Raw genomic sequence first — 27,578 nt, 5'->3', positions numbered from 1 at the left:
ACTTATTTAAAATTAAACATTATCTTGGCAATTTGATTTCTCAGGTAGAGTTTATAGTGTTAATATTTTGCTAGAAATTTAATTTTGCTTTAATTAAAAACTTAATGCTTTCTTTAAAATTTTTAAGTCATTTATTTATTTAGTTAGTTTTTTCGAGACATGGTTTCTCTATGTAGCAGCCCTGGCTGACACGGAACTCGCTTTGTAGTCCAGGCTGGCCTTGAACTCAGAAACCCACCTGCCTCTCCTCGTACCACCACACTTGGCTATTTATTTATTTGTATGTGTGTGCAGGCAAGTAATATAAAAAAAAATATCAAGGTGAGCAGGGCATAGGGAAGAAGACAGTAAACAGCATTCTTCCATGGCCTTTACTTCACTTCCCACCTCCAGGCTCTGGTCTGACTTCCTCAGTAATGGGGTGTTACCTGAAAGTTGTAAACTGAACTAAATTCCTTCCTTCCTCAAGTTGATTTTGGTTAGTATTTTCTCACAGCAACAGGCAAGCTGTGACTCCTCCTTTCCCCCCAGTTTGCCTGGAATTGCTAACTTGCTATGTAGAACAAGCTGGCTTTAAACACAAAGAGATCTGCCTGCCTTTGCCTCTTTAGAATTCAAGGTATGTGTGTTGGGACCAAACTTGGGTCCTCCACAAGAACAGTAAATGCTTTTAACCACTGAGCCATCTCCCCAGTTCGTTATTTATTTATTGTATATGTTTTTGTTTTTTGCATGTGTGTGTGTGTGTGTTTGTGTGTGTGTGATGGTACCCACGTGGAAGTCAGAGGATAACTTTTGGGAGCTGGCTTTGTCTTTCCATGTGAGTTCCAGGATTGAACTCAGGTTGCTAGGTTGGGTAGCAAGTATTCTTACCTATTCAGCCATCTCTAGCCTTATATAGAAATTTCTCTTGTTTGATTCCAGATTCTGGGACCAGCTCTTGGATTTCTAAGGATCAGAATTTGCTGAGCATCCTCATTGTTACCACTTTGGTTTCAGTTGTTATTCAAGCTCATTTGTCTGTTTCCTGTCTTCTACCCTTGTCCTGTACCATCTGTTGCTGATACAGCAGGACTCCAGTAATAGGTGAGTTGCATCATGTTGCTCCTCTATTCAGAATCTGCTTCCCTCCCCACTTTGTAGTTTCCCCATTAACTAATGTCACCACAGATGACATCTGCTATATCCAGTCTGTGTAGGGGACTCCTTCATTAGGGTCTTTACACATGTTTGGCCTTCTGCTGGAATGTTCTTTATGTAGAGGTGAATGGGATTAGCTTTCTTGCTGCCTTGGTCCCCCCCCCCAGAAATGATCTTAGTACAACTAAAATTTCACCCTTTTCCAATATTTCATATTACTTATTTATTTTGTGTACTATTTTTTCCCTTGCTACACTATATTTTTATCCTGTCTGTCTGTCTGTCTGTCTGTCTCTGTCTCTGTCTCTCTCTGTCTCTCTCTGTCTCTCTCTGTCTCTCTCTCTCTCTCTCTCTCTTTTGAGGCAGGGTTTCTATGTGTAAGCCTGTGTCTGCCTCTGCCTCCTGAGTGCTGGGATTAAAGGCGTACACCACCACTGTCCAACTCTAGACTATATGGTTTTTTTTTTTTTTTTTTTTGGTTTTTCGAGACAGGGTTTCTCTGTAGCTTTGGAGCCTGTCCTGGAACTCCCTTTGTAGACCAGGCTGGCCTCGAACTCACAGAGATCCGCCTGCCTCTGCCTCCCGAGTGCTGGGATTACAGGCGTGCGCCACCACCGCCCAGCTAGACTATATGTTTTTATAGGACAAAGTTTTGTCTGTGTTTTTTCCTGGTCTTCATACTAGAGGATGGTCTGGCCTATTGTAATATTCAGTAAAGATTTGTTGAAAGTTTTTTTATTTTTTTGTGTTGTGTATGTATGTTTTAATAGCATGAAAACTATACAAATACTGATTTTGATGGACTGTTGTCTTAGTTTGCTTTTTGTTGCTGTCATAAAACACATGACCAAGGGCTGGAGAGATGGCTCAGTGGTTAAGAGCATTGCCTGCTCTTTCAGAGGTCCTGAGTTCAATTCCCAGCAATTACATGGTGGCTCACAACCATCTGTAATGAGGTCTAGTGCCCTCTTCTGGCCTGCAGACATACATGGAGACAGAATGTTGTATACATAATAAATAAATTTAAAAAAATCCAAAAAAAACACATGACCAAAAGCAAACTGGGATGGAATGGTTTATCTGGCTAACAGGTTATACTCTATCATCAAGGGTGACGAAGGTAGGAACTGAAGGCAGTAAACTAAGAACCACCTATTAATCTTAAATATTTTATATTGGTATGACGTTTTATATATTGATACAAATTTAAGGTTATTTTTATTACTTAATATGTGTTCCTACTTTTGTTTAAGATATTTTTTGTATATTGATACAAATTTAAGGTAATTTTTGTTATGTAGACATACACACACATTTCTACTTTTATTTAAGGTATTGTAGCTATGCAGCTCATTTAAAACTATAATGTACATTTCTAGTCTTTGAAAGTTATTATTACAAACTATTTAGGATAATTAACAAATACAGGTTAGTAGTCATCTAACAATCAGATTTTTGGCCATGTTAGGTATGTTTTCAAGGCCAAGCACATATATTTTAGATAGACAGATGGTTTTCAAATATATCAGATATCTATAGAATATAGCTTTCAAGATGTTTTAATAACCTAAGGCTTTTCATGACAGTAAGACCTGTCTGCTCCTCGCAGCACTAATTTACTTAAAAAAAAAAGGATGATGGGCATCAAAGAACTTCCATATGGCATTTGCTTTTATTGTGTCAGTGGCAGTTAGCCACTGGGAAAGAAACTGCCCTTGCCTTGACTGCTGATACTATACTGTCCAAATTGGACAAGCAAGACACAAGAGAAAGAGACTGCTGAGCTTTGCCAAGAGAAGGTAGGACAGGTCTTCAAAAGTTCCTGCTTCACAAAAAAGTCTGTCAGATATTCTAGGATTGTAGGCCAAAGGAAGATGCCCCAGTGTTGCAGAGGAACTTTGAGTGACTGTCCAGGAAACCAGCTGTTTTTGTTGTTCCTGTAGTTTTAGAAGTTGTTTGTTCTATACTATCTGCTTACTCAGGTAATATTATATTCTTCCTAGCTTGTTGATAGGGTTAAAGACTAGATAGTTATAGTTAAAATTTTCCTTGGTACTAAATTCAGAAAAAAAACTTATATAAGCTTATTTCCTGGGTAGGGAAATTCCATTGTCTTACGGAAATCCTAACTTAATAAAACCTACAAAAACTAAAAAAAAAAAAAAAAAAAAAACTTATATAAGAAATGTAAAGTTTATAATGCTGAGAAACATAAAAGCTTAAGTTGTTTATCTAAAAAGATAAACCTTTCTAAGGTCTAGAAAGATATTTTTAGGATGGTTTTACAAGTTATGATATAAAATGGTTCAGGTACAAAGGTTGGAACTCATCAAGATAGGCTAGATAATGCAATATTTTCTTTGAATTTGCCAATATTAAAGTACTAAACATTATGAATGTATTTCTTATTGATAATTGTTTAATATATATGTATATAGTTTTACAGTGTTAGAATTAAAACTTTCCCTTTTTATTTAGACAAAAAGTGGGATATATTGTGGGATATTTGTACACTGTGAAGATAATACAGTGTTACTGTGATTATTGTAATAAAAAGCTAAATGGCCAATAGCTAGGCAGAAGAGATGGGCAGGACTTCCAAGCAGAGAGAAGAGATAATTTAGTCATGTCAGGGATGCCAGTGTGACTTGGAAGAAGCAGGATGTGCAGGAGAAGAGGTAATAGCCATGGCAGGACATAGATTAATAGAAATGGGTTAATTCAAGTTAGATGAATTATTGGGAACAAGCCCAAGCTATAGGTTGAACCTTCATAATTACTAAGTCTCCATGTAGGGTGCTGGAGAGATGGCTCAGTGGTTAAGAGCACTGGCTGCTCTTCCAGAGGTCCTGAGTTCAATTCCCAGCAACCACATGGTGGCTCTTAGCCATCTGTACTGAGATCTGGCGCTCTCCTCTGGAGTGTGGGCATACATCGAGGCAGAATGTTGTATACATAATAAATCCTCTGGCCTTTGAGTTATCTTTCTTACACATCTGCCTGGGGATAGCATTGCTTGTGGTGGACCTTCTTGTGTCAACTGGCAGTTAAGAAAACACCTTGTAGACACAGGCCAGTCTGATGAAGATAATTTCTCAGTTAATATTTCCTGTTCCCAGGTATGTCTAGGTTTGTGTCAAGTTGACAAGAATTCGTCTCCGCAATATTAAGTTTACACATAGCCAGAAAACAGCTTCAGGTGCTTTGATCTAAAGGAGATAAGTAGTTTTAGGAACTTGTCAGAAAATGAAATGTTGAAGGAGTAGCGAGGAAAAGCTGTCTGTAACCTATCTCTCACGAAGCCTGTTTCCACCAGTGCTGTAGGAGCCTGTGCTTTCGCTCATGCTACATTGCTGATGTGTCAGAATGAGACAGTCTGAAGGGTGGGTGCGATGCTGAATACTAACATTTATTATGTAGCTATGGTGGTCTAAATGAAAATGGCGCCCATAGACTCATAGGGAGTGGTGTTATTGGAGGTTTGTCCTTGTTGGAGGAAGTGTGTCATTGAGCTCAAGCCAGGCCTAGTGGTTCACTTTCTCTTCCTATTTCCTGTGGATCCAGGTGGAGAACTCTCAGGTACCTCTCCAGCACTGTGTCTTGCCTGCATGCCACCTTGTTTCCTGGTGTGACAATAATGGACTAAACCTTTGAACAGTAAACCAGTCCCAAATAAATGTTATCCTTTATAAGAGTTGCCATGGTCATGGTGTCTCATCACCATCACAACAATAAAACCCTAATACAGTCTCATATAGAAAATATTTAATTTCATATGTAGGAAAAGCTTAGATATAGGATAGATCAAACTGAGTGTGGACTGTGACACCAAATACTACCTATAGGGTAGTATCTTAGATAGTGCCTAAAGCATAAGAAAGCCAAGGACTCAGTTTAGCCCAGTCACTTCTCTGTGTCTGTGTCTTGACCACAAGCTGAGACAAGCCTCTAGAACTGGCAGCTAACGGGAAACAGGTCTTCACTGTGGTTATGATCTCAGTGTGATTAGTGCTTATCTTCTGGAGTTGAGTAAATCTGTGTTTAGGTCCAGTGATGTCCCAGATTACATGTTACTTTAGATATCAAACCAACGTCTCTTTAGAGCGTGGTTAGGGACCGTTTGTCACAAGTCTGGGATGCTACAGGGTTGTGTGGCAGGTTTTTTTGTTTGTTTGTTTTTTGTTTTTGTTTTTCAAGACAAGGTTTCTCTGTAGCTTTGGAGCCTGTCCAGGAACTAGCTCTTGTAGACCAGGCTGGCCGTGAACTTATAGAGATCCACCTGCCTCTGCTTCCTGAGTGCTGGGATTAAAGGTGTGCACCACCACTGCCCGGTCCTGTGTGGCAGTTTTTATTTAATGCGCCCCCCCCCTCTGTCATTGCTACCTCTTCACTACTCTACAACTTACTGCCAGGGTTGAGTTCTCTTGTCTTTTATTGTTTTACTTTATGACTAAGTACACTAAAATCTAGATGTATTTAATTGCCAGTTACATTTATTTGTGGTGCTCATCATGATTTATGATATGAATCTGTTTATTAACTAGTTTAAAAAGTTGGTGATTGCCAGATGATGGTGGCACACACCTTCAATCTCAACATTCAGGAGGTAGAGGCAGGTGGATCTCTGGTGTAGGAGGTCCTTCTGTTTATGTGTTGCTTTCATTGGTTGAATAAAGAAACTGCCTTGGCCTTTTGATAGGGCAGAACTTAGGCAGGCATGGAGAAGACAGAACTGAATGCTGGGAAAAAGGGCAGACAGGCAGACACCATGGAGCTCCTGCTGGCTAGAATCTTGCTGGTAAGCCACAGTCATGTGGCAATACACAGATTTAATAGAAATAGGTTAAATCAAGATATAAGAGTTAGCCAATAAGAAGTTAGAACTAATGGGCCAGGCAGTGTTTAAATGAATACAGTTTCTGTGTGATTATTGAATAAAGGGCTCCTGCTCCATGTAACATATCTCTGTGAGTTCAAGACCAGCTTGGTCTACAGAGCAAGTTCCAGGATAGGCTCCAAAGCTACACAGCAAAACTCTTGTCCTAAAAAACCCCAAAATTAATTAATTAATGACATAAAATAGAAAGTTGGTGATGCCAACCTTTCTCTTGCTCTTTTATTATGAAATAAAATTTATCCTGATCTCTTTAAAAGTATAGTTTAAGCCGGGCGGTGGTGGCGCACGCCTTTAATCCCAGCACTTGGGAGGCAGAGGCAGGCGGATCTCTGTGAGTTCGAGACCAACCTGGTCTACAAGAGCTAGTTCCAGGACAGGCTCCAAAGCCACAGAGAAACCCTGTCTCGAAAAACCAAAAAAAAAAAAAAAAAAAAAAGTATAGTTTAGTGAAATTAAATCCATCCATATTGTTTTGTAGCCATCCATTGCTGTAACTGTTTGTTTTGTAACACTGGAAAGCCGTACATACCCATTAAACAGTAAGCTCATCCTGCCCTCCTAGCTCAGGTAAACCACTTTTGTCGTCTGCCTCTCTGATCTGCCTAATCTAGATATACACATAAGTATTTGCAAAGTAATAGGTTACTTATTTATTATACATATTATATTTGTGACTGACTTATTTCATTAGCCCTCACAGTTTTATCTGTCCTATAGCTCTGATTTTTTTTGGAGGGATTAGCATATTTTTTTTATATTTATTTATTAAGGATTTCTGCCTCCTCCCCGCCACCGCCTCCCATTTCCCTCCCCCTCCCCCGATCAAGTCCCTCTCCCTCATCAGCTTGAATAGCAATCAGGGTTCCCTGACCTGTGGGAAGTCCAAGGACCGCCCACCTCCATCCAGGTTTAGTAAGGTGAACATCCAAATTGCCTAGGCTCCCCCAAAGCCCGTACGTGCAGTAAGATTAAAAACCCATTGCCATTGTTCTTGAGTTCTCGTAGTCCTCATTGTCCACTATGTTCTGAGAGTCCGGTTTTATCCCATGCTTTTTTCAGACCCAGGCCAGCTGGCCTTGGTGCCAATTCAGGATAGAACATCCTCATTGTCTCAGTGTGTGGGTGTACCCCTCGCGGTCCTGAGTTCCTTGCTCGTGCTCCCTCTCCTTCTGCTCCTGATTTGGACCTTGAGATTTCAGTCCGGTGCTCCAATGTCTGTCTCTGTCTCCTTTCATCGCCTGATGAAGGTTAATATTCAGGAGGATGCCTATATGTTTGTCTTTGGATTCACCTTCTTATTTATATAGCTCTGATGTTTAACACACAGTCATGTGTCAAAATTTCTTTCCTTTTTAAGGGTGAATACTATTCCATAGTCTACTTTACTTTGCTAATCCATTTTGGATTATAGATTTTTCTTCTCTAAGTAGAGACAGAGAGTAGTAGAATGCTAGCAGTTGGAGTTTCTGTGCCCTTTCCCTTTTCTCTAGACCTGTTAAGAGTGACCAACAGCCAAATAAATTAAAAGTAAGCTTGTAGTACTTTATTTGCCATAGATCAGATTATTTCCATAGCAAAAACTACAGTCAGACCTTCTCCAAAACAAACAAAGATTTGCAATAGTATTTTTAAAAATTATTGCGATTGCCAGGTGGTGGTGCACTCTTTTAATCACAGCATTCGAGAGGCAGAGATAGTTGGATCTCTTGTGAGTTCAAGGTTAGCCTGGTCTACAAGACCTAGTTCCAGGACAGCTAGGGCTGTTCCACAGAGAAACCCTGTCTCGAAAAACAAAACAAAACAAAAACAAAACCCTCAAAAACCACCACCAAAAAAAAAAACAAAACAACAACAACAACAACCAACCAAACAAAAAGAAAAACAAAAAAAACCCCTCCAAAACATTACTAATTACTATTGTGTATTATGACTTGTATGACACATGCAAGAGTGTGCATCTGGAGGTTGAGAACATTTGGGAGCTAATTCACCCCTTCCCTAGTGAGTTGAAGGGTTCTATCTAACCATTGTCATGTACAGCAAATGCTTTACAAACCCATTGACCCACTGAGCTATCTCACCTGCTAAACCTGCTATATTATTTTTGATTCCTTTGTCTTTTGTCTCACCTAATAAATGAGGGCTCAGATTTTCACCTTTTACTGTTTGACAGCCATACCATATTACTTTATATTGTAGGAAGGGTCTGGGGTACAGAATATAGGCCAGAGAGGAGGGCTTTCTTTTGCTAACTTCTATTGTGTTTCCGTGTAGTGTACTGTAAATGCCTTCCTCAGTTTGAACTCTAGAACTATAGCTCTTCAAAATACTGTGAGAAATGATCTGAAGTTAGAAAGGTTTTTTTCTTTTTTCTTTCTTTCTTTTTGCCTCTTATATGATCTTATTCCTTCATTGAAGTTGCTCTGTTGTTGAGTGGTTATTGGAGACTCTTGGAGGAAGGCGCTAAGGTAGAGGTCTGTGACTCACAGTAGTTGAAGGCTTGACGTCTTGTGAAGTCTTCTTTAGGATTGTTATTACAAAACTGAGATATAGGTTGGAAATGTGTTCACTTTTCCTTGCTCCCTTTCTCCATCTTTGACTCACTCTTTGTGCCTGCCATTTGTTGTACAAATAGCCATTGTCATTGTACAGTACCCTAAAGAGACAAAAGACAAACACAAGGAAATAAATGAAACCTGGTTACTGTGATAACTGCTAGACAGCAAATCTAAGTGATATGTTAGGAATGGGAATACAGTACAAGATATATTTCAGATGGATAGATATTCTTCAAATCGTTCAAAGACCTATGGAATATGGCATTTAAAATGTTTTATGAATTTATACTTTTCTCAGCAATGAGTCATGCCTGCTTCTGGGAGAATCAGATACTTCTGAGAGGTTGATAGCATTAAAAATACTTGTTATGGAATTTGCCTTCAATGTGACAAGGCTAGCCTTTCGGGGGGAAAATGCTCTTGCCTGGACTACTTGATGGCATACAGTATAAACTATACATGCAGGACCGACAAAATGACTGCTTAACTTGCCTAAAGATGAGACAGTCCTTCAGGGTTCCTGCTTCTTCAAAGAGTCTGCCAGACATTCTGCAGGATTTAGGCAAAAGTGACTGAAAAACTGCCAATATTGGCAAAACAGCCTTTTAAATTTCATGGAAAAGTCTGGCAGATACTATGGGCTTGTAGGCTGAAGATGGAAGCCCCAACATTACCAAAGAACTTTGGGTGACTGTCCAGGCAGTGAGATGTCTCTTTCAATTCTAGAGCTTTGAAAGTTTCTTATAGTGGACTTTCAGTTTACTTAGGTAGTATTATATTTTTCTGGGGTCTTTAAAGAGTTGAAGACAGTTATAGTTTTCCTTAGTTATTATAAAAGATAAATTAGGTATAAAACTTTAGACTCATAAAGAAATCTTGTAACTATAATTCTTGCATGATACTTGTTTTGTTATATGTAATTTTACTATATTAAAGTTTCTTTTTAACTAGAGAGAAAAGGAGAGATGATGTGGGATGTATATGTGTTGCTTTTATTGGTTGATGAATAAAGCTGTTTTGACTTATAGCAGGGCAGAATATACCTTAGCTGGAAGAGATACATATAGAGAAAGTAGATGGAGTCAAGGAGGCGTTATGTAGCTTCTGAAGAAGACAGATGCCGAAACTTTACCCAGTAAGCCACAGCCTTGTGGCAATACATGAAATAATAAAAAATGGATTAATTTAAGATGTAAGAGTTAGTAAACAAAAATGTGTACTCTATTTTTTATTAGACAAATTCAGAGAAAATACTCAATTATCTATCCTATCTTGGCGTTACTTTTTGTTAGCTGATTCATTGGGTTGTAGCTCTAAAAGCTTTCTGTAAGTAGTTCTCTATCTTCTTTCTGTATTTGAGGCTTTAAAACATCCATAAAGTGTTTGAGAGGAAATGACAGAAGATGAGGAAGTCCATTTGTGGGGGGAGCCTGTCACATAAAGTTTTCTCTTTTGGATAGCCAGTAAATTAGCATGATGGAGAAATGACTTAGGTTTTAAATTTGTGTTGTGTGTAAATTAAGTAATACAGTTTCTTTGGTTCTCCATTCCCTGGCCTCTAAAATGACAGTATTTCAGTATTTCAGATGTTGTTGGGATGGTGAAACAATCTTACTGCACTGTGTTTGGTGCAGCGATCAATCAGATGTCAGCTCTGTTTCTCCCTCACCCCAGAGGAGTTTATTTAAAGAAGATCTTTTATAAATAAATAGTGTTCCTTCTTGAAGTAATTAAACTGGTTGTTATCTCAAAGTAACAAGATGATGAGACCATTTTGGCAAGAGTAAATATAGTAATGTACTTAGTTCTACACACTGAGCATCTCTAATTTGAATTGTTCATTAGGGATGCTCACTGGCAAAGTCTATGCAAATATTCTAGAATCTGAAATTTAAAACACTTATGATGACAGGCATCATATAAAAGATACTCAACTTTTAATAATTTCTTAGAATGTCTAAAGAATTGATGTAATTTAAAACCACTATTATTAGAATTTATAGTTTTTTAAAAAAAATCAATTCTAGACTCTTACTATTTCTATTTTCTTTCTTCTCCCCCCTCCTTTTTTTTTTTTTTTTTTTTTTAAAAAAAAGCAGGGTCTTACTATGTAGCCCTGGCTGTCCAGGAAGTTACTTTGTAGATCAGTTGGCCTTAAACTCACAGATACCTGCCTGCGTATGCCTCTCAAAGTGCTGGGATTAAAGGTATGAGCCAATATGCCTGGCTAGTTTCTTACTATTTCAAGATAATAGTATTAGTAAAAAAAAAAAAATACTGTTTTCTCTCTCTCCTTTTTGAGAACAGAGTCTTATAGTCCAGATGGCACCAAGTTGCTGTGGCCCTGAATTTCTACTTTTTGTCTCTATCTCCCTAGAGCTAGAATTATAGTGACCACACCCTGTTTATAGTGCTGGGGATTCAAACCATGGCTTTGTGTAAGCTAGGCAGACAAACTAACAACTAAGGTAGTAACCAGCTGTCAAGTACAGATTATTTACAAGAAGAGATTTTTACTTGTGCTCTAAATCAGTTAAATCCCCCTATTTTTTTTTTTTCCAGACAGGGTTACTTTATGTAACCCTGGCTGTCTGACTTTGTAGACCAGGCTGGCCCAGGACTCAGAGATCCACTTGCCTCTGCCTCCTAAGTGCTGGGATTAAAGAAGTGTGCCATCACTGTCCAGCCAGTTATTAATTTGTTTTTATTTTGCATCTATAGTTTGTGAGGATGCTGATACAAGACAGGTCATACATTTTAAGAATTTATGTTTATCCTTGTGCCAAAAATCATGACTATGTCTTAATTGAGAAAATTGTTACTTTTATATGAATTAAGCCACTGGCAAATCATTATAGGTGGAGTTTATTTTGCATTTTGAGCAAGGCTTTCCGTAAACACATTGAATGCCCCTTACAGTTTGAATAAATTCAGACTCCGCTAGGATCCTGTTGTTCAGTATTATTGTTAATCTGGTGGCATAGTTCTTATGTTGTATTTAATATGAAAGTTTTCTGTTTTGGTAGAAAGGTGAATTCAGCAGAAACCTTTTCTTTGGCCTGGTTTGGACAACTCTGTATCACTGATTGTACCCAAAGTGCTATTCTAATTTGTTTTAGGTTTATCTGGTATTTGGTTGTTTTTCTTTTTTTTAATGCTCTGAATAGAGGAGGTTTATTTTGTTTGTTGTTTTTATTTAGAGGGTAGAATAATGGTCACCTTTTATCAGTTTGAGTACAAATCACTGTAATGTAAGCGCTATAACTTACCAAGTTTTATGAGTGTGCTGTCCTGTCTCCATTTAAGGCCACCAGTAGAAGAGGTGGAAAATGTTTTTGTCACGTTAGACCAAGGAGCTGCAGCTCCAAGAGTGGCTTCTGTGTGACCGGTTTTCAGGTGCTTTACTTGTAGAGCTGTGGCCTAGGGTTTGGGAGGGATAATACAAAATATTTGCCATTTTTCATAACAAAGTTTTCTTTGTATTTTTTAGTAGTTTTTTTTTTCAGATTTTAGCCATTTCAATATGTTTTTATTTGATAATTGAGGAGTATGATCTTTCAAAGGTCTCATTGCCTTTTTCATGTTTCTTGTATTTCTCTGTCCAGTTTACATACTTGTTGGTTTTCTGGTTTTATTTGGTGATCTTGGGAGTAACCCTGTCACTGCTCCTATTTTTATTGCCGTGCTTCTGTGGAAAAATACTTGTATTTGGGCAAGTACTCCACCGTTGATCTGTAGCCATTTATATACATAGCTCATGAAGGGTTCTCTGAGTAATGGGTTAAACATAAAAATTAAAATGCCCTAATTGACCCTGTTTAGTTTGTCTTTCACTGTGTATTCAGAGGGTTCCCAGTTCCCTCCACCCTCTTCTTTCTCAGTAGTCATCTTGTTTGTTTGTTTAGGTAAGAGGCTGCCTGTGCTCAGTTGAGTACATCCATAGCTATTCATGATGTAGAAACAATCAAGTAAATCTCTAGAACTCAGTAGACCTACTGAGTATTTTTAGTTTGAGGTTCATTTCTTGAATAGGTCCATTCTTGAACATGAAAAGCATTTAGAGGGCTTTATTTTCAGGTTTCTGTTTTATTCTGTCTGTAGCTCAACTCTTAGAGTTAGTTAAATAATCTGAGTCAGTGTCTTAGTTTTCTATTGCGATCACAAAAAAACATGACCAAGGAAACTTATTAATGAAAGCATTTAATGGGGCTCATGATTTTTTTTAGAGGGTTGGAGTCCATTGTGGCAGAGCAAAGACATGGCAGTGGCAAGGACCACTGGGAGTTCACATCTCACAAACAGGAAGGAGAGAGAGAGAGCACTGGGATGCCATGTGCCTTTTGAAACCTCAGAACTCTTGCTCAGTGATACATCTCTGTCAAGGTCACACTTCCTAAACAGTTTTTCCCAGCTGGGATTAAATATTTAACCATTAGTCAGTGTGGGGGTGGGGGGAGGCATTCTCATTCAAACCACCATAGTTAGTATTCCAGGTTGTCTTCTGTGATTAATTTTAAGTATTAAATAAAAAATTGCCAGTTGCTTAGTACAAATTAATCAAGTTTCTAAGCGCTTTGGGCCAGCCAACTAGATGTTAAAATTAGTTGTTGTCTGGTATGTTCTTAGTCATGATACCTGACAGTCATCTTATTTTTTCCTGATATTCAGAGAAGCCTGGGAGCCTGAAAAGATTTGGAAAACTCCAGTCCCTGCTGCCCCAAACCCATGAACTGAAGGTTGTTTGATGTCTCTGAGCCTCCACATCCTCACCTGTAAAATGTAATTATTGGTTGAGCAGTGTAGTTTAAACCCTTCGTGGCTGATTAGTACATTTAGAGAAAATGAAGTGTAAGGTGGGGTTGAAGCTGATCAGAAAGTTGCCACAGTGAAAAAAACAAAAACAACCCCTACCCCCAAAATCAACCCTATTCTAGATTTTATTTTTAAAAATGGGTGTTATAATCAGGTAAAGCATAGCTTATGAAAATAACTTAAACCCAAAATGTTACACATATAAGGTATAAGTCACAGTTCTACTAATTGGCAACATTTTTTTGAAAGCTCAAAGAGCAAGGCCTCAGTAGTGATGGAAGCAGACGGGCATGTTCCTCTGATTTCCTTTGGAATTCATGACTTTTCTTACCTAAACTGCTCTTCTCAGATTTTACAGTCTTTGTTACAGTGCATCCTTCCAATTGTTCAGGCTCAGAATTTACTCTCTTCATCCATCTTTACTCCTTTCAATGTTTTCACTGTTCCTGTCCTCAGCCTAGACACCAGTGCCTCTCATTGGACTCTTCCTGTTCCTGCTTTTATTTCCAGTCTGTTTCAACACTGTTCAACATAGTTATAGAGTAGCTCCTTGAAAAGATCACATTATGCCCCTTTACTGCTCTAATTCTCCAGTGGCTTCCTCAAAGCCAGAGGCTTTCTAGCATCCCATAAGTTCTTTTTTTGGGGGGAGGGGGGAGAAACATTTATTAATGGTTCATATAAATTCTAGAGGAAGGCAGTATTAGTTCTAAACATTGTTTACCAATGTTGGGACCACATAGACTCAGCTATTAAACACATGGTCCACAGTTGGAAGCAACGTTCAGGGAGCTAGTGCAGCCTTGTTTGAAGAAGTGTGTCTCTGGGGGTGGGCTTTGAGGGCTTATATCCTTATTCTATTTCCACTCCTAGTTGACGTTTTTCTTTGTCTGTGTGTCTACCATCCCCCTAGATGCTGCTTGTAGTTGATGGCTCAGCTTCCTGTTCTTGCTGCTATGCTTCATGCTGCTGTGCTTCCCCACCACAAGGGACTTCTATCCCCCTGGAATCATAAGCCCAAATAAATGCATTCTTCTATAAGTTACCTTGGTCATGCTATTTTATCACAGCAGCATAAAGTAACTGATACAGAAGTTTCAGCATTAGTTTCTCATCTGTTGCTGTGATAAAACCATAACAAAATGACTTTGGTGGAAGGGTTTATTTGGTGTGCACTTAAAAAACAGTTTGTCATCAGGGCAGGAGTTCAGATAGGAATCTGGAGGCAGGAACTGAAGTGGAGACCATGGAAGACTGCTGCTTACTAACTTTCCCTTACGAGTTGCTCAGCTTGTTTTTTTATACAACCAGGACCTCTTGTATAGGGGTGGTAACACCCACAGTAATCAAGAAAAGCCCCACTGTGCTTACAAGCCAACCTGATGGAGGTTCCTTTTCTTGGAAAGTGTCTTAGTTTGTGTCAAGTTGGGTCAAGTTGACAAAATCCAACTAATATAGACTATTGTTTTTAATCTAAATTTCAGTTATTCAATTTTACCAATAATGATTTATGTGAAAATCTGCTAGCAGAAACAGAGAAAGCACTTGGCTGACTTTCCTCCTTTGCCAATGTCCCCAAAAGAGAACTTTCTCCTACACTATCTCAAACAAAACTCCTCAAACTGAATGTCCCTCCCTTCTACTTCCTGTGCATCTCTGTGTCCTCCTGCCCCACCTCACTCTCTCTGTTTTTTTTTCCTGTCAACTGTTTGGTTGGTCCACCTCTTAACCTATGGTTGACTTTATTTAATCCTATTTACAATATTCAAGTGGAAAGCTCTTGGATTAAAAGTATGTGCTAGCACTGAGCCATAGTACAACTAGGCAGGTTTTTCCAGTAAATAACACAATCTTGGGGTTTATCGTGTACTTATACCCCGCAGCAATAGATTCTTTCAGTATGCATACCATTTTTAAAGAAAAATCTAAAAGTGTATTTTACATGTCATAAAATTCACTTATGTGGGGGGCTGGAGAGATGGCTCAGTGGTTAAGAGCACTGGCTGCTCTTCCAGAGGTCCTGAGTTCAATTCCCAGCAACCACATGGTGGCTCACAACCATCTGTAGTGAGATCTGGCGCCCTCTTCTGGCATGCGGTCATACATGGAGGCAGAATATTGCACACATAATAAATAAATGAAATCTTTAAAAAAAGGGGGCTGAGTTTTTCTTTCTTAAAAAAATATACAGAGAAGTACCAGGATCTTAGCTATCATTACCAGCTATTACAGGATGATATAGCTATCACTATCACAATCCAGTTTTCAAATATTTAGTGTTCCATCAAAAAAAATATTAAGCACAGAAACCACCCTCTGTTAATTATTGACCTCTCTCCCTGGTGTTTGGCCTCCATTAATCTTTCTGTGCCTGTAGAGGTGAAGACAGTTTGCCCGTCTTGGATGTTTAACATAATTGGAAACATACAAAATTTGGCTTTTATATCTGTCTTCTTTTACTTACTATAGTATTTTTAAGGTACCCAAATGTCTTCTTTTTTTTAATATTTATTTATTTATTAATTTATTTATTATGTATACAATATTCTGTCCATATGCCTGAAGGCCAGAAGAGGGCACCAAACCTCTTTACAGATGGTTGTGAGCCACCATGTGGTTGCTGGGAATTGAACTCAGGACCTTTGGAAGAGCAGGCAATGCTCTTAACCACTGAGCCATCTCTCCAGCCCCCCCAAATGTCTTCTATTGCTGTGAAGAGACACCATGGACACAGGAACTCTTACAGAGAAAATATTTCATTGAGGCTGGCTTACGGTTTCAGAGGTTTAGTCCATTATTGCAGGATATGGTGGCATGCAGGCGGACACGGTGCTGGAGAAGGAGCTGATAGTTCTGCATTTTGATCCGCAGGTAGCAGATGGTGACTGTGTACCACACTGGACATAGTTTGAGCATATAAGACCTCAAAGCCTGCCTCTACAGTGACACACCTACTCCAGCAAAGCCACACTTCCTAATTATCACTCCCCACTCCCTATGGGTTGAGCATTCAAACTCAATAGTCTGTGTGGGCCGGGTGGTGGTGGCATACACCTTTAATCCCAGCACTTGGGAGGCAGAGGCAGGCGGATCTCAGTGAGTTCGAGACCAGCCTGGTCTACACAAGCTAGTTCCAAGACAGGCTCCAAAACCACAGAGAAACTCTGTCTCGAAAAAGCAAAAAAAAAAGTCTGTGTGGGCCATATCTGTTTAAACTACCGTATCACATCATAAAATGTAGTAGTATTATATTTTTTTGTGGATGATTTAGATTTCATTGTCTTAGATACCCCACATTTTATTTATTCATTAATTGATTGGTAAACATTTGAATAATTTTTACCATTTATCTATTATGAATAATGTTGCTGTAAATATTCAAGAACAAGGTAGGTTTATAAAAATATTTTTATAAATTTGAGAATTTCATAAATAGAATTTTAATCATATTTTCATCCCTATCTCTTCCCACATTCACCCCTGCCCCTCTATACCCATTTCAACTTCCTCTTTAAAAAAGAAAACATCCTTGAGTCTAGTTTGTGCTGCCCATATATTTCTGGGTCTTATCCATCCACTGAAGCATGGTTGATCTACCAGGAGCCACATCTTTAAAGAAAACTGACTCTTCCTCTCAGAGAGGTCATCAACTGTCCGTAGCTCATCAGGGATAGGGGTTCATGAACCGTTTTTCCCTCCATGCTAGGCCGTTGACTGGCTTGATCTTATGCAGACACAGCTATTGTGAGTTCATGAGAATAGCAGTTCTGTCATGTTCAGAAGAGTGTTTTGCTTTGGTCCTCTCTTGACCTCTTGCTCTTACAGGCTTTTTCTCCCCTCCTCCTTGATGGTCCTTAAGCCTTGGGGTAGAGTTTTAGGTAGTATTGATAAATCCCATTTGGGCTGGAGATCGGGCTCAGAGTTATGAGCACTTGCTTCTCTTAAAAGAATACCCAGGTTCACTTCCCAGCACCCACCCAATTCCAGGGTTCTGTTGTTCTAGCCTCCTCAGGCCCATATATGCAGATAAAACACTCATACCCATAAAATAAAAATAAAAAAATAAGTAGAATAGATGGTGCATTGTGACTGAGCATGCCACCAACACTTCCTGATCAGGTGTGAGCTTCTACATTAACTACTATCCACTGCACAATTCCTGCTGATTTGATCTGAGATTTGAGAGCTTCACTAATCTGTGAGTAGAAAGATACAAATTAGAGAGCAAATTGATATTGTGTTCATTTAGCAAAATAATAGTAATGGGTTCATCCCTGGGTCATGTGTGCTTCCCAGCCATGAATTATTGGCCAGAAGTACCAGGTAGTGTTTCTCCCTGTATTGCAGGCCTTAAATCCAATGAGGAAACTGTTGGCTATTCCTGTAGATCCAAGTTTCTGTCTTGCCTGGTCCCTCAGCTGTTCATTTCAAAATAAACACACAGAGGCTTATATTAATTATAAACTGTTTGACCTATAACTCAGGCTTATTACTAACTAGTTCTTACAACTTAAATTCACCTATAATTTTTATCTGTGTTTAGCCACATTGCTTGGTACCTTTTTATTATCATCTTGCTTCCTCTACGTTTGGCTGGTTACTGTGTCTCTACCTTTCCTCTTCCCAGAATTCTCCTACTCTGCTTGTCCTGCCTAAACTTCCTGCCTGACTACTGACCAAACAGCATTTTAGTAAAACAATACGAGTGACGAATCTTTTTTTTTTTTTTTTTTAATTTTTCGAGACAGGGTTTCTCCTTAGCTTTTGATTCCTGTCCTGGAACTAGCTCTTGTAGACCAGGCTGGCCTCGAACTCACAGAGATCCCGCCTGCCTCTGCCTCCCGAGTGCTGGGATTAAAGGTGTGTGCCACCACCACCCGGCCTTGAGTGACAAATTTTTACAGAAACTTCCATCAACGCAATTGCTTTATCAACCCTAAGCTATATATGTTTGTGTGTTATTGTTGTTTTGTGATTGCTCTTTTCTTGTTAATGGAGTCAAATCCAGGGTGTCTCTGCTTGACAAATGATCTATCACTATGCTATATCCTCAGCCCCTGTCTACATTCTCACCTTTTGGATATGCATGTCCTCTTAAAGAATTAGCATATCAATAAAGTAAAACACTTCCTTTGGAATTTGATTGAGAATAAAAATGTTTCATTAATAACACTTTTAATGAATGGGTGTGTTGGCACGCCTTTTAACCACAACAGAGGTTAGAGAGGCAGAGGCAGGCAGATCTCTGAGTTGAAGGCAAACCTGGCTTTATAAATTCTAGGGCAGCCAGAGCTCTATAGAGAGACATAGTCTCAAAACAAGACATTTAATGACTATATTTTACATGTTTATATTCTTGTGCTATGTTTTCCTTAACATTTTCTCATTGTTTGCCAAGTGTGTTAATATTTGAGAGACTTCCAGGAGAATCACTTAAGTCTTGAAATAAAGTCTTGCCTGGGCATTAGAAGAACCTGCTCCTAAGAGGAAATAATTTTAGGTGTTTAATGCATTTCTTAGTGCCAATTTTTGAGCTAAGACAGATACTTTATTGGTAATTGAATTTACATAATCTTGAAAAGATTACATTTTGATCAAATTTAATTTAGATTATATAGGTGACTAAGATTTGTCTGTCAGTGCTTTAAAATCTGGACTTTGTAAGACTTTAATTTTTAATTTTTTTAGACATGTAGCAGTAGATTAGCAACAATAAAAATAATCAGGAGAAACAACTTAATAAATCAGCAGAAGATTTTTATCCTGAAATCAAGTTTATTTGACAAATTTGAACACTAGTTTAATTTAATCTCTAAAGCAGACATATGCAGGGAATGATGGTTGAGTACTGTTGAGAGTGAAGGAACAGGAAATGGAGTGGCTTTTAGTGACTTATACCTGCCAGGAGCAGAGTTAGAACTGTAAATCTGAACAATTGGACATCCACCATATTTAACAGCAGACTTTAAAAGTATATGTCTTTTGAATTGGAATAGGTATGCAAATTAAAATATCTTAGTGGGTTTTTCCCCTTAACTATCTGATAAATAGTTATTGAATTTTCTTTTTTTCTTTCTTTTTCTTTTTTTCTTTTTTTTTTGGTTTTTCGAGACAGGGTTTCTCAGTGGCTTTGGAGCCTGTCCTGGAACTAGCTCTTGTAGACCAGGCTGGTATCGAACTCACAGAGATCCGCCTGCCTCTGCCTCCCGAGTGCTGGGATTAAAGGCGTGCGCCACCACCGTCCGGCTTTGAATTTTCTTTCTTAGAATTAACCATAACAGCCACGCATCCCACCATTCAGAAGGCACAGCCAGGAGCATTAGGAGTTCAAAGTCATCATCATTTGCTTTGATTTCAGAGATAATACAGTAATCAAGGACATGAAATGTAGATATCCTTCTTGGTTAAAAGTCTGGTTCTGCTGCTTGCTAGCTATTGGCTCCAGGGCAGGTATGATAATTGTTCTGTACCTGTGAGCTCACGATGATGACGGTCACCTTTTAGTGTGTTTAGTGAGCATGAGCATGAAGTCTCTTTTCAGGATGACACAGATATTCTAAGACTGGTATATGGTAATAGCTAAATCCTCTGTAAATTTAATTAAAAATTACTAGATTGTACATCTCCTGTGTGGATTCTATTCCAGTAAAACTTTTTTTTTCTTTTTTTTTTCTCCCTTGAGACAGGTTGTCAGTATGTAGCTCTGGCTGTTTTGAAACTTGCCATATAGACCAGGCTGGCTTCAAACTCACAAAATGCCTGCCTTTCACTGAGTCCCAGAAATAAAGGTGTGTGCCATCATGCCTGATGCCCAAGGAGGCCAGAAAGCATCGAGATCCCCTGGAATTGGAGTTACAGGTGGTTGTGAACCACCATATGGGTACTGGGACTTGAACCTGGGTCCTGAAGTCATCAGTCAGTGCTCATAACTGTTGAGCCATCTCTTCAGTCACAATTTATTGTAATCCATAGCTGTTAAGGCTGTTACAGTCTTCTTGTACACTCCTCTGGGTATCCATACTCATTAGACAAACTTCACATTTGGAAAAGATGCCACGTCCCCACCACTGTAATCCTACATCCTCTAAGTGATTTTTTTTTCTCTGTCCTCTCAACCCAATCAAATGCTGGCCATGTTTGTAACTTTCTAAAAACACCTTTGTTTAGATCCTTGGATGCCCACTGAACAGAAACTTGAAACCTCAGATCATCGTCCTATCGTAGCAGAGCCCCAACCTATCCTTGGCCTGGGGAGGAGCCAGCCCATATGCTGTGGAGATGAACGGGGAGCAGCAGCTGGATGCAGGTATTGGTTCTGCTAAACCCCTCTCCAGAGTGCAGATACCCGTGTCACTTTGTCTGACTTGTCTTTTCTACCACTAAACTAGCAGCCCTGTGAAGTCTACAGTTTTCATTGCTGTCTCTTGGGCCTGGCACTACAACTACTGTTTGCTGAAAAATAAAAAAAGTTTTTATTAACAGGCCGCATTTTCTATATAATTGTACTTTGCTAATTACTTTATAATTGCTTTTAAATATTTTGACTTCATAGGAAGTTGCAAAGATAGTGTCAATAGGTTCCATGTTACCCTTCATTCAGTTTCTCTCATGTAACTGTTATATAAAATATTTTACGGGCATTGATAAGGTTCCCTGGAACTGGAATTAGAGACAGTTGTGAGCCACCATGTGAACTTACTCTGGAAGAACAGTCAGCTCATTTAGCCACTGAGCTATTTGTCCAGCCCCCTCACTATACTTTTTAATCCGAGGCAGTTATTAATCTGCTGTCTTTGTAATTTTGCCATTTAAAGATGCCTCATGAATAAAGTTAGTATATGACCATTTGACGTTTTTCCCCGAAATAACTTTTGATGAGTTGACACTCTTGCATGTCAAAGTTTATTAACTTTATTATTATTATTATTTTTTTTTTGGTTTTTCGAGACAGGGTTTCTCTGTGGTTTTGGAGCCTGTCCTGGAACTAGCTCTGTAGACCAGGTTGGTCTCGAACTCACAGAGATCCTCCTGCCTCTGCCTCCCGAGTGCTGGGATTAAAGGCGTGCGCCACCACCACCCGGCTAAAGTTTATTAACTTTAAAAAAACTAATTAATTACTTAATTTTTATGTGTAATTTGTGTGATGTGAGCATGACATGGCTTACATGTAAAGATGGGAGGACCGCTTGGGAGAGTAGGTTCTTGTCTTCCACCATGTGAGCCCTAATGATTGAACTCAGGTAGTAAATGCCTTTGCCTCCTGAGCCATCTTGCCAGCTACAATTTGTTACTTTGTATTATGAGTCACATTTCATGAATGTATTGCACTTATATTAACCACTCATGTTTTCATTCATTTTGATTTTTCTAATTTTTAGCTATTGCAAATAAGTTATCGTCAGTAATTATGGATACAGTAATCTATTTTGGGAGAAAAAATGCCAATGAGTGTATTTTTTTGTCTTAACATTTTTTATTGATATTTATTGAGCTCTACATTTTTCTCTGCTCCCCTTCCTGCCTCTCCCCTTCCCCTCCAATCCTCCCCCAAGGTTCCTATGCTCCCAATTTACTCAGGAGATCTTGTCTTTTTATGCTTTCTACTTCCTATGTAGATTATGTCTATATAACTCTTAGTGTCTGCATTGTTGTCTAAGGTCTCTGGGATTGTGGTTTAGATGGAATATACTATAGATGTCTGTTAAGTCCATTTGAGTCATAACATCTGTTAGTTCTCTTATTTCTCTGTTCATTTTTTGTCTGATTGATCTTTCCTATGGTGAGAGGGGAGTGTTGAAGTCTCCCACTACTAGTGTGTGTGGTTTAATATATGATTTAAACTTTAAAAGTTTTTTTTAATACATTTATTTATTATATATACAATATTTTGTCTGTGTGTATGCCTGAAGGCCAGAAGAGGGCACCAGACCTTATTACAGATGGTTGTGAACCACCATGTGGTTGCTGGGAATTGAACTCAGGACCTTTGGAAGTGCAGGCAATGCTCTTAAACGCTGAGCCATCTCTCCAGCCCTTAAAGTGTTTTTTGATATATGAGGGTGCCCTTGTATTTGGGGCATAGATGTTCAGTATTGAAATTTTCTCTTGATGGATTTTTCCTGTGACTAATATAAAATATCCTTCTTTGTCTCTTTTGAGTGGTTTTAGCTTGAAGTCTATTTTGTTAGATATTAGAACACCCGCTTGTTTCTTAGGTCCATTTGATTGGTATATTTTTTTTCCCAACCTTTACTCTGAGATGATGTCTGTCTTCAAGGTTGAGATGCATTTCTTGTATGCAGAAGAGGGATGGATTTTGTTTTCATATCCAATCTGTTAGCCTGTGCCTTTTTATGGATGAGTTGAGTTCATTTACATTAAGGGATATTAATGACCAGTGGTTGCTATCTCCTGTTAATTTAGTTTTCATTGTTGTTGATGTTAATTTGTGCATTTTTTCTTCTGGATTTGCTGTAATGAGATTATCAATTTTCTGTGTTTTTGTTGGTGTAGCCATCTTCCTTGGGTTGGAGTTTTCCTTCTAGTATTTTGTGTAGGGCTGGGTTTGTGGCTAGGTATTGGTAAAATCTAGATTTGTCATGGAATATCTTGTTTTGTCCTTCTATGGTGATTGACAGTTTTGCTGGGTGTGGTAGTCTGGGCTGGCATCTGTGGTCTCTTAATGTCTGCATAATGCTTGACCATGACTTTCTGGCTTTCATTGTTTCTACTGAGAAGTCAGGTGTAATTCTTTTTTGTTTGTTTGTTTAATTAAATCATTGCCTGGCCCGTTATGTCTAGCCTCTTATTGGTTAACTCTCACATCTTGACTTAACCCATTTCTGATAATCTGCATAACACCATGAGCTTGTGGCTTACCAGGAAAGATTTAGCATGTGAGACCTGGCAGTTCCATGGCAGCTCTCTGTCTGCCCTTCTTCCCAGCATTCAGTCTGTCTACTCTGCCTGCCGAAGTGCTGCCCTATCAAAAGGCCAAGGCAGTTTCTTTATTCAGCCAGTGAAAGCAACACATAGACAGAAGAACCTCCTACATCATTTCCCCTTTTTCTGTTTAAACAAAAAGGAAGGTTTTAACTTTAACATAGTAAAATTACATATAACAAAACAGTTATCAAGCAAGAACTACAGTTACCATATTTATATCTACTTTATCTTGTATCATAACTAAGGAAAACTATAATAATAACTATTTGTTCTTCAACTCCATCAAAGACTCCAGAAGGATATAATATTACTTAATTAAGCAGGAAGTACATTGTAAGCAACTTCTAAAACTCTAGAAATGACAGAGACATCTTGCTGCCTGTACAGTCATCCAAAAGTTCTTCTGTACCATCGGGGCATCCATCTTTAGCCTACAGGTCCATAGTATCCAGCAGACATTTTCATGAAGCAGGAAATTTTAAAGACAGTTCAGTCATTTTTTTCTGTGTCCTGCAGAATGTCTCGCAGACTCTTTTATGAATTAGGAACTCTGAAGGATCTTCTCACCTTTAGGCAAGTTCAGCAGTCATCTCTCCACGGGTTCTTCATGTCCAGTTCATGCATCAGTCCAGGCAAGAGCAGTTTCTTGCCCAGATGGCTAACCAACTCCATAAGGAGCCTCTTTGGTGCCCATCTTCCTCTTGAAGTAGATTAGTGCTTCCAGGTGCAGATGTGTCTCATGGTCATGAAAAGTCCTAAGTTATTAAATCATTTTAAATGCCATATTCTGTAGTCTTTGAAAGATATGAAGAATGCCTGTCTAACTGAAATATATCTCTATATATCTAGAAATTCTAACATGACTACAAGCTTGACTATTATTGATGATTATCCATTAACAACCTATATTTCCTAATTATGCATTATATTTTTATATGAAACTACACAATCACAATACCTCAATCAAGAGCAGAAATATACATATAACAAGATTGACCTTAAATTTATATCAATAAAGCCAAATCCATACCAATGCAAATTATTTATATCTATATTATATCTAAATGAAATGTAAAAACAAATTATAAACAGTATTTGGGAATATGGGTGCAGTTTTTTCTCTCCAAACTGCTACGTGCTGTATGGGGGTGCTGTTAATTAGGTCTTTCATAGTGTATCCTATGTGCTAGGTTAATCTTAGTCAGCAGTTGAGTAAAGTAAGTTTTTGAGGGTGTTTAAGGAAACCTTTCAGGAGGGCGTGGTCTGTCATATCATATTGGTCCAGAAGCAGTCCACAGGGTCTCATCCTCTATGAAAACAAAAGAAGAACCGCTTTTCCAAAACACCATATTCTTATACCCTAATTCTGAAGTCATAATACCTTTATAATATCCATGCTGGTTTAGCTTAGCATCCCATACAATGAAACGTGTCTCTGCGATGTTACTGATCTAATGGGAGCTCACCAAGGCCAGCTGGACTGGGACTGAACGAGCATGTGATCAAACTGGACTCTCTGAATGTGGCTGACAGACTGAGAAGGCAACGTCTGGGTTTTGATTCTACTGCATGTACTGGCTTTTTGGGAGACTAGTCTGTTTGGATGCTCACCTTCCTAGACCTGGATGGAGGGGGGAGGACCTTGGAGTCCCCACAGGTCAGGGTACCCTGACTTCTCTTAGGTCTGGAGAGGGAGGGGGAGGGGAATAAGAGGGAAATAGGAAGAGGGGAGGAGCTGGAAATTTTTAATAAATAAAAAAATAAATAAACATCTCTCTGTACTTAGCTCCTTTACAGTCAAAAATTTTAAAGAAAGCACAATAATACAAAGAATCCAGAATTTCTTTGAATTTTCCATTTTTACGTAGCTTATTTTTTTAATCTCTGATTATCTGTACTCTGTTTCTTTAAAGACTTTATCCTTTTTTAAAGCACTAACTTTGCCGGGCGGTGGTGGCGCACGCCTTTAATCCCAGCACTCGGGAGGCAGAGGCAGGCGGATCTCTGTGAGTTCGAGACCAGCCTGGTCTACAGAGCTAGTTCCAGGACAGGCTCCAAAGCCACAGAGAAACCCTTTTTCGAAAAACAAAAAAAAAAAACAAAAAACAACAAAAAAAATAAAGCACTAACTTTATTTTATGACTCTCTATACTCTTTTTCTTCTCTCTCCCAAGCCTCCGTACATTTATTCAATATTGTGACCCATTTAGAGGTCACTTATGTCTGAATCTGTCCTATTCTGAATCTGTAATCCTTTACTGTCCAGGAACACTTTTGCTTTGCACTTTTAGAATGCTAAACTCTTAAGAATCTAAGCTGCGACAATCCCAGGTCAAATACAGGTACTGCCTGCTTGCCCCACCTAGTCCAACATGGCGGAACCGCTTGTGCCTCTGAGCCGTGTGCACTGCACCGCTGGTGTAGCAAAGCTGCTTGTGTCTGTGTCTGTGAGTCAGTTGTGCCTCTGAGCCACGAGCAGTGCCTCCCTTTCAGGCATACAGCAAGTCAATGCTCTGTCTCCTGCAAGAGACAGTAGCTGCACTGTGTGTGCCCCCCCCCTCCGCTACAGCTGAATCAGGAAAATCTCTCTTAAAGCAGCTGAGGCAAGCCACCAGCAAACAGCAAGAAGCTGTGGTAAACTCTGTATTCTTTTTGAAGCTCTCTCAGATTTTACGTGGAGTCAGTTTACCACGTTGGAGCACCAATCTGTTGTGTGAGAGGGCCTGCTTTATTTAGGTCCTGGCCGCCCTGCTAGTTTACACACAGAAATTGTATTAATTAAATCACTGCCTGGCCCATTATGTTTAGCCTCTTATTGGCTCTCACATCTTTATTTAACCTATTTCTAATAATCTGTATAACACCACGAGGTCGTGGCTTACTGGGAAAGATTTAACATGTCTGACCTGGCAGTTCCATGGCGGCTCTCTGTCTGCCCTTCTTCCCTGCATTCAGTTCTGTCTACTCTGCCTATAGTCAGGGTAATTCTGATAGGTCTACCTTTATATGTTACTTGGCCTTTTTCCTTTGCAGCTCTTAATATTCTTTCTTTACTCTGTATGTTTAGTGTTTTGATTATTATGTGGCAAGAGGACTTTTTTTGGATCTAGTCTATTTGGTGTTCTTGTATCTTCATAGGCATATCTTTCTTTAGGTAGGGAAAGTTTTCTATGATTTTGTTAAATGAATTTTCTGTGCCTTTGAATTGAACTTCTTCAATTATTATTCTATTATTCTAAGATTTGGCCTTTTTTATGGTGACCCATATTTCATGGATATTTGTTGTTAAGCCTTTGTTAGATTTAATGTTTTCTTTAACTGATGAGTCTATTTCCTTTATTGTATCTTCACACTTGAGATTCTCTCTTCCATTTCTTGTATTCTGCTGTTCACGCTTGCGTTTGTGGTTCCTGATCTTTTTGTCAAGATTTCTGTTTCTATAATTCCTTTGGCTTGTGTTTTCTTTATATTTTCTATCTCAGTTTTCAAGTCCTGAATAGTTTCTTTTATATGTTTGAGTTCTTCTTCTTGGTTTTCTTTAAGTGATTTGCTGATATCTCCCAATTTTTTTGTTTGTTTTTTCCTCCATTTCTTTATGTTAATTTCTCATTTCATCTTTAAGAATTTCAAACATTCTCTTGAGGTTATTTTTTTTAGATCATTTTCTTCTGGTTCATCCATATTTGGTTGTTCAGATCTTGCTTTTGTATGGTCTTTTGGTTTTACTGAATGTGTATTTTGATTAAATCCATTGTCTACTCCCTCCCCTCCAACTCTTCCAAAACCCCTAGCTGTTTTTCCCTCTTAACTTCTTGTGCTCTTTTTAAAAATCTAGTGAGTCCACTTAGCCTATGTGTGCACAGGTTAGGGCATCTGCTAGACCATGGGCAACCACTCAGGGCTTGCAGCCAAAGAAAACTGACTCTCCTCCAGCAGCCATTACTTGCTAATACCTCTTCAGCTGATGGTATTGTGAGCCCCTCCTGCATCTGTGCTGCAGTTTTGACCAGTTTGGATTTGTGCTTGATGAAATTGCAGCTTCACAGTCTCTGAGTGTCTGAGTGCTGAGGACGAAGCAATGTGATGTAGATGCTGTATGTGGGACTGAGCATCCTACAGTCTTGAGTGCAATTTGCAAACGATAGGCTTAGTGATAAGATGTCATACTGTCATCCAGGGAGGCCCTACCCCATTTTTATGTTCTGCTTCTTTTTTTTTTTTTTTTT

The 27,578-nt window shown here is 38.8% G+C and overlaps 1 protein-coding gene across 5 annotated transcripts in view; it reads left to right on the top strand.

The window, feature by feature from the left end:
* Sfmbt1 (Scm like with four mbt domains 1) overlaps nucleotides 1-27,578 on the top strand; it is a 92,832-nt gene that overhangs the window by 20,083 nt on the left and 45,171 nt on the right. For 4 of the 5 annotated variants that reach the window (XM_013346920.2, XM_026779723.1, XM_026779722.1 and 1 more), the window contains exons 2-3: nucleotides 925-1,086; nucleotides 20,575-20,713. In XM_013346920.2, the coding sequence (XP_013202374.1) occupies nucleotides 20,686-20,713 (28 nt within the window). In that variant the 5' untranslated portion in view covers nucleotides 925-1,086; nucleotides 20,575-20,685. The remainder of the gene's footprint in view (nucleotides 1-924; nucleotides 1,087-20,574; nucleotides 20,714-27,578) is intronic. The other variant, XM_013346921.2, reaches the window with a different exon arrangement.

This window comes from Microtus ochrogaster, chromosome 6, assembly GCF_000317375.1.
Source record: "Microtus ochrogaster isolate Prairie Vole_2 chromosome 6, MicOch1.0, whole genome shotgun sequence".
NCBI classification, from domain to species: domain Eukaryota; kingdom Metazoa; phylum Chordata; class Mammalia; order Rodentia; family Cricetidae; genus Microtus; species Microtus ochrogaster.
This window is presented reverse-complemented; position numbering and strand designations above follow the sequence as displayed.